The 8,072-nt window shown below is 43.0% G+C and overlaps 1 protein-coding gene across 4 annotated transcripts in view; it reads right to left on the bottom strand.

Moving 5' to 3' along the window:
- Positions 1-1,214: 1,214 nt before the first annotated feature.
- Positions 1,215-8,072, bottom strand: part of ate1 (arginyltransferase 1) — a 59,943-nt gene continuing 53,085 nt past the window's right edge. For all 4 annotated transcript variants that reach the window (XM_030442387.1, XM_030442389.1, XM_030442390.1 and 1 more), the window contains one exon: positions 1,215-2,087. In XM_030442387.1, coding sequence (XP_030298247.1) covers positions 1,909-2,087 — 179 coding nt within the window. In that variant the 3' untranslated portion in view covers positions 1,215-1,908. The remainder of the gene's footprint in view (positions 2,088-8,072) is intronic.

Here is an 8,072-nt window from a genome sequence, read left to right as displayed (position 1 = left end):
GACAAACAGTTGATGTGAAAGATTTTTGTGACGTATTTGAACAAATATATTATATCCGCACTTTATCCATGGATATTAAAGTAACATCACAGACCCGGGATTTGAATTTATGACAGCGGTGTACAAAATGTTGCTTTAAGACAACTGCCAACTTCTTAATCTGATTTCACTAAAGGCATGATTTGAAGTCATACCATTACACAAACCATTAATATAATTATAGGTGGAATTAAATCATATATTTAAGAGAACCTGAAAAAAGTCAGTCACATGATGTGATGATGTCTGTGCAGTCAGATCGACTGAGTTCTGGCTTCAAGAGGAAAAGATTTAATGAGGGGTGTCATTTCTAATTGCACCAATCTGATTAAAGGCGTTAAAATACACACTTAGTGAATGAGAAAATTACAGTATATTTCCCCTATTCTCACCTCATCGCACAGGTTACCAGTAGTTTTTAGAATAAAAAATAAAATATCAAATTCTATTGCACGTTATTAAATCACTGATTGGCCTGATTCCTTCTTAAGTAATGACTTTTTAACCCCTTATTTATTTATTGTTAGGATTTTCACTCCTATCTTTGCTTTTATTCCACACTGTATTTTCTGTTTTTGAAAAGTGCTATATAAATTAAGCATATTTGTACATTTAGCAAAACATTAAGCTTAACCAAGTTGCACTTGTAACAAAGCTGCTGCAAAGACAGATCTCTGATGGCATTTCGACCTCCACTGCATGCCACATTTTCCTATTAAAATTTGCTAAAAGTCTTCCAGAGCACATTAAAATCACCAACATTTACTGTAAGTACAGAGAAGTAGCATTAAGGTCCTGAACCACTGCCATGACCAAAGAGCTTGTGAGTTAAAAATCACTGTGCCTTAAAGACCTGAACCCTGCCTGCTGACACCAGCTCAGACGATCCCTGGCCTGGCTGAGAGCTGGACTGCTGTTGACACCCTGTTTGGGGGCGAGAAGCCATTCACATTTGTGTTCTGCCATATATCTGACACCTGTTGCCTGGGCCAATTCAATATGTCCAACTCGCACTTATCTCTGTGTGTGCATGTGTTTCAGAGACCTAAGCTTACTACTGTATGTGTAAAAATGTACACAGTTTGAGCCAGCAAGAGGACGCCGTTTCCAAAATCCCACTGCTTACGGATTAAGGGTTGTGTTGCATAATGATCGTGTGAAGGAGAGTCACGAACTCCAAGCAGGGAATATACAACCCATTTATTCAGTTTAAGAAAAGAGCAAATAAAGCTATAAATATAACAGACAAAAACATTGAAGACAGTAAGTTATTTGCTTCACTTAAACCCAGTGATAAAAGTCTTTGCAATGTTGTGGTGAGGTATGAGTCAGCTTGAAGTTTTGGTATTTAATGCAAGCAACTGAAAACCACCTTCAAAATCACTGGACATTCAAAGGAGAACATGTTCGTCAAGTGGCGATGCAACACAAGTTGGTGTGAGGTAAGTGGAGAGCTGTACCCTGTGTGTAGCTGGACGCTCTTTTACAACATCATGAAGCACGAGGGCTTGAGAATGAAAAAAAATCAAAGCGATGAATACATGATAGCACTGATAACATTCAAGGGACCAATCCCTGTTGGGGAGGCAAATCAAACAAAAAGGGGACGAAGAAACTTTAAATCATAAAACAAATGTGAACAAGACATAACTGATGAACGAGGCCGATAGGTGACATACATACATACAGTAGATAGTGAGTGGCTACTGCATTTTTGCAGCCTAAGCATGGTGAGACTACTAGGAGAAGCAGCAGAAAGCACTTTCACAGACAGTGAGGCGACACATGGAAATACAGAAACAGGCATACATTGCTGGGAAGTGTGTTTTTACGTATACTAAAAAGGTGCAGTGGTGTGACGCTGTGTGTTCAGGCGCGGTACAGCAAAATCCTTTCAGCACAGTCCTGGCCGACCAAGCCGGCGTACTGCTGCACCTCCGTCTCGTCGGTGGGGCCTTTGCGTTTGCGGGTGTAGGCCGCATAGGGCATGACGGTCCGTCTGTATAGCACCAGAGCTCTGCCCACGTCCTTCAGCACCCGGGCGTCTCCTGGAATGACACACATGAGAACATAATGAGGAGCAATGCAGACACATCGAGCACAATAAACATTGTCCTTATTTTCCCTCGTTCTTATGAGTTAACCTCTGAATGACTTGGCAAGGATACGCCATTATTTTCCGAGAAGCTGTTGGAGGAGAAGAAGGCATTTTTTTTTTCCCCCACAGCAATAATTCCCCTATGCCCTAAACCTGGAGTCACAGTGGTGCGTGAGCAGGCTAGTTAGTTGGCCTTGTTTACGGGGCCGTGCTCCCTGCTGGCCCGCCAAGCTCAGCATTTCATCAGGCCCTGTGTCATACACTGCCAGCTCCCATTAGACCAGAGAAAACAATGCTAATCTCAAAAGTGTGCGTGTTTAGCAGCTACGAACGGTCCCCTGGCGAGTCAGATGGAAAAACGATGACCCCTCGCTCTGACACCAAAACCGCTGCCTCCAGGAGAGAGAGGTTTAGCCAAGCTGCCCACAGCTGGCGCAAGGAGGACGTGCAAGTGGTAGCACAGCGCGGAGTATCAACTGAGCCAACCAAACTCAACGTAACATGTAAAGCAAATGCGTCCCAAAATCAAACACACGCACCAATCATCTTCTCACTCCTGTCAAAAGTGAGGAGTCTGTGCTGTCACTCACAGGAAAGTATCTAACATCACCACAATGAACCACATCCCTGCTCTAGTTACTCTGACTCTCAAAATGCTTTTATCGCTCTCCTCAGCTCTTAGCTTAGCCCCCTTAGCTCATCTTCTCTTAGCATGCAGCTGTTTTACCGAGAGCAAAATGCCTAAAAAATGTCAAATTTATGTCATGCCTGAAATGTACATCACCTCCACATACAATATTTATATCCATCAGCGTTTCCCGTATGGAGCCATCCTGGTCTGGCCAAGCTGAGACAAAGATAAAAGTCTGTGGAATGGACTATCTGGCCAGGCCTGTGGCGACACATCAGTCAAACAGGAGCTTGAGTTAGATTTGGCCTCCCACTCGCCACTCCCGCTCCCCCTGACAACACCCATGTGGCTCACAGCTGAGCACACAGGTGGTACGAGTGATGTGAGCGCACATATTTTGGACTAATTCCGAAAATATTTGCCACAGCGCTGCCAAATCCCTCCAGATCACCTAATCAACTGGGAAAACACGACAATAGAGAGAAAACACTGTGATGTAATGCCACAAACAAAAGTATTTTTTACCAGATGTAAGGGATCCATTGTTTACAATATGCTCAAAGGCACTCTGTCTGGACTCTGGCTGTTCCTAGGCTTGTGTTCATAAACTGGTTAAAAGCAACATGGATCAGGGTTTGATGGAAATGACAAAAAGTAAAGAAAGAAATGTCCCTTACTTTGCCAAAAGGTTTTTACGCTTGCTTGAGGGTATTTTGCCTTTGTGGAAAAAAAAAAGAGCTACTATGTAAAACAGGAGATGGAAATACCTCGCCTGAATAAGTTCTGACATAGCAAACTTTAAGATGAAAAAGGAGAGGACGAAGAAGAAGGAAAGCAAGGAGAAGAAGAAGAAGAAGAGGATGAAGAAGAAGAAGAGGACAGAGAATAAGAAGACAAAGACGAAGGAGGATGAAGGAAAAGGAGAGGAAGAAGAAGAACCGGACGAAGGAGGAGAGGATGAGAAAGAAGAAGGGGGGTGAAGAAGAAGAGGACTAAGAAGAAGAAACAAGAAGAAGTAAAGGAGGTCAATTTTTTCCACTGTTTGCTTCTTTCCTAGACATTTTCATAAAATCAATTCCCAGATTAATTCCCACATTTCCTCGTACATGGCCAATGTGACTGTTTTTGTTTCCTCTTCCCCTTCTTTGGGGCTTATTGGCGGCTGGCAAACAACCAGATTTGTTTCCAGTTCAAGGACTTTTACTTCTTCTGCTGTTGCAGCCATGTGTCACACGTCTGCAACATTTGGAATATTTCAAAAGTTCACAACAAATTCACTTGACAGTTAGATGGAAATACAGCTAATGACTACAACAGGACAGCAGCTACAAAATAAAATGTTAAAATCCCGTCAGTGATTATTTAAATAGTCATGTGGGTTGAGGTAGATATACAGTAAGTGAAGGTCCCAATTATTCAGGTACCACTACGGCATCAAACTTGCACATAGAGTCTCCCTGAAAAGCAAGCCAGAGGAAAGAACTGAGCTGGGTATCAACACAAAGCCCAGAGGCTCTTTAGCGCTCACATCCTCAGTCCCCATAAACATTTTCATATTTCCATTTTTTCTTTTTTATAAATTTGAAACCACACTGTGCATTCATGTTTTATTTATTAGCCCCATTTCCCTGTTCAGTAATGCCCTAACCACTGTGTCTTCCCTCTTCTCGAAAAAAAAAAAAAAGATCTGCTGAGTCACATAATTTAATGCGTGATGCAAACTTTTAAATGAAGAAAATCAGCAGTATGCAAAGTCTCAGCATGTGGGGAAACGTGCTTTAAGAGACGTAAACATGTTATGTAACTTTCACATTACAGTAATTTTAGTCCATGAAGAATTAATGTGTCCTGATGGGAAGCAAGTGAAAATATTTAAACGTTCGATGCTTCTTTAATAACTTGAGCTGCCTCCAGCGTCGTCTCTTTGAGCACTTTGTGTCTCCTCATGTTCTTTATCAGTGCGACAGTCCAGTTACACAACACTGAAGCAAAGTTATGACACTGGTCTTAAACCCCACTGTCCTGTTGTGAAGATATTAAGTAATGAACATTTTACAGACTGTGCAGATAGCAGGAGCTCTAAGATGGTCTATTAACCTCAGCCGTAATACTGAGCCGAGGCTCTATCCCTCTTACTCCAGGCAATCCAAACATCCGCTCCTCACATAAACAACTTTCATTTCTTCTTCCCTCACTCCATCCTCCATCAATAACCCCCTCTTCACTTTGAGCAGCTCCAGACGCTGTTCCCGCCAGGCCCACCGGACGTTCAGTGACACGCCACTCTGAGGTCACAGCTCCTCGGGGTCGAGGTTCAAGGGTCGGGGGGAAGAGGAGTGTGAGGGTCGGGCCGGGGAGTGAGAGGGTCAGACCCGGGCCAGGGGCCTCGACACCTCGCCACGCTCCTCTCTCTCTTCCCATCCATCTTAAACTTTTAAACACTCGCTGGTCAAGGGCAGGCCATCAGGTTATGACCACTTCCTGTGACCCAATGTTGCAAATCCAAGACAGGGCTCAAGTTTGAAAGGAAAAAGGCCAAACTGGTGGTGTAGTAAGAAGACTTCTTTTTGACCGGAAGACCTGGGTTCAAGTCCTTGTGTTAGCATGCATCCGTTCATTTGAAAGTGAGACCCTGGATCCCTGTAGCTGACCAGGAATTTTGACCTCAAGCGTAAAGAAAGCAACAAGAGAATTCCGCTGGATTATAAGGATATTTTCTTCATTATTATTATTAAAATGAGGAAAAGATTCTTCAAAGGCGATAAAAATGCTGCAGATCCGGGGAGGAATAAAACTACCTCCTGTATTATATCAGAAACAGAGAGAGGTATCTCTCTCTTCTCCTCTCTGACTGGGAACATTAGTACAAGTCAGGCTAAGGAGCAGTAAGCCCGGTGAAGAGCAGAGCAAAGTGGTTCTGACAGCGAGACAAGATATGAAAGTGTACATGTTAAAAGCTTGACATATAGTAGAGAAGGCAGGGGTCTTGGGTCTAATGGGTCAGTGGAGTCAATCAGCTTGATGGGAAATGATTGTGTGTGAATTTGTAAAAAATGAAAAGGAGAAACAGAGTGAACATATTTTATTTTAACATTTTCAATATTTCAGTGCAACTGAGTGTAATGTGTGTATGCAATGTTTAATTTGTTAATGTGCGTTGGCGCCTGCTGGACACACTTAAAGTCCAGGCGCTGACTACTTGTGTCACACATTTTTCACAAGTGTTTATCCTGCTGAGCGGGCAATGGCCCCTACTCCTTTCTTTGTCAAGCAACCACTGATTATAAGTGTGTGAGAGATAGTGCATATGTGCCGTTTAGAAATGTGTGCATGTCCATACTGTGTGTGCGTTCACGAGAGGCCACACTGAAGCCTAAGGGCCCTCGATGTGTCAGCAACAGACTCATAATCAATGTGAGGCTGCTCTGGACAGAGTTGAGTAAACTTTAGGTTAGCTGTCTTTATACACCTCATTAGGACAGCTCTGTAGCCCCGGTCACCCTAGCAATTTGAACGCACAACCAGCACCCCAAATCTTCTTCACCCCTGGGTGAGGCTTGGAGTTCAAGGCAGGGACTTATAACAAGTCGGTATTGGAATTAATGGAAGTTCTGGTCAAACAGAAATTTCCTAAAAGGTTTCTGTTGAGTTGTTTTAATCCTTCTTGAATTTATACACAAAAATAGCTGTTGCCAGTTCAGGCGCTCACTTTAATGGATGGAAAGTTGTATTGTCACAGTGTATATGGACATGGCTGAAGGTTGTTTTGGACTAAAATTGACATATAACTTCTGGCTTGTCAATGCACTGAAAATGGGAGCATTACCATTAGCTAATCAACAAACTTCAGTTCATGAGGTAAATTCATTGTCATTCAAAATGAGGGTGTTATCCATTGAACCAACTGTTGATGACAGTCAGCTCATATACTGATACATTGCATATCTACTGACACACAGCAAAGACAACACAAACAAAATAGTGGTAATAAAGGGAATGAGAGAAGTAAAAACATTCCTGTGAGACTGCAATAAATAGTTACTTCCTAAAAAGATACCCAGGAGATTCCCAAACCATTACATACATGCAGTCAGGACTTCCCCAGGCCATTAAAACAAATTCTAACATGTCTTTATTTTAGCCAAAAACAAGCCACACATAGACAAACTGCCAATTAGGACTGTGCCACAGGCCTCAACTGAGTGCCATACTGCCAACCTCACGATGACACAGGGCAGGCTGACCTGGTGACGGACTGACCACTGGGTGAATTTCTGGGCAGTACTGAAACCTCCACACGACCACTACGGTCTGGCAACGGGCCTGAGAGCATACCATCAAGACAGCTAGCACTGAAACGTAATGACACTGCGTTTGGACAGCTAGGCCTGAAATAATGTCCCGACCCATCCAAAATCAACAGTCTACGCAGGAACGAAGGCACCACAGGAGCCACAGACACACAAACACACTCCGGCCACATTGGAAATCGCCAACTCTGAGACCGCCACTTTGTCCTCAGTAATTTGTGCCTACTCAGGGATTAGTGGTATGATCGACAAGAAAAGGTCAGACCTACCGCTGGCTAAGCTGTTAATGGCAATGTTGTAAATGACCATCCTACTAATGGTCTTTTAAACTGCCTCATTTCTGCTGGGTGTGGTGCTTTCTCCACCACTTGAGTCAACATCAAAAGCTAGCCAGGAAATCACAAAAATGTTTAGGATCCTAATTTCCTTAAGACATGTACTACAACTTTGATGCTTTATGAATGGTACAATAAAATGCCCACAAGCCTTTCCTCATCACACAATGTGACCTTTGAAAAAAGGGACAGAGGAAAGAGGCATCCGTGCCAGAAAACGTTTTGAAGTGTTGGTTTTTTAAGTCCAAGTATGACCTCACCACAACAAACTCTTAAGCTGTCTAACCACATTCATATATTCTTCTACTATCCTACGCCTTTTGCCAGCAAACAGCCACCAGCCTCCCTCTCTTTTTCTTCCCGTCTCTATAAAATCATTTTTATCACATACCCCCCTCCTCTCCCTCCATCTAATCTTCTCTTACTCATTCCCTTACCCTCCATCTATCTGTCCCAGTACTCTTGACAATCAAATTCTGTCCTCTCACATCTCCTATTACTGTCTATCTAGTGGCTCTTTCCTGTTTGGTGCCTCTTTGTTGATGCAGATTAATGGGCACAGGTAAACAGGAGATGGCTTTCCTCTGTACACTCAACCACTCAGGTTACAAGCACTTGCAATATCCACAAGTATGTGCACATTCTTACCGACAACCTCA

The sequence above is a fragment of the Sparus aurata genome, chromosome 15 (assembly GCF_900880675.1).
Source record: "Sparus aurata chromosome 15, fSpaAur1.1, whole genome shotgun sequence".
NCBI lineage: Eukaryota > Metazoa > Chordata > Actinopteri > Spariformes > Sparidae > Sparus > Sparus aurata.
This window is presented reverse-complemented; position numbering and strand designations above follow the sequence as displayed.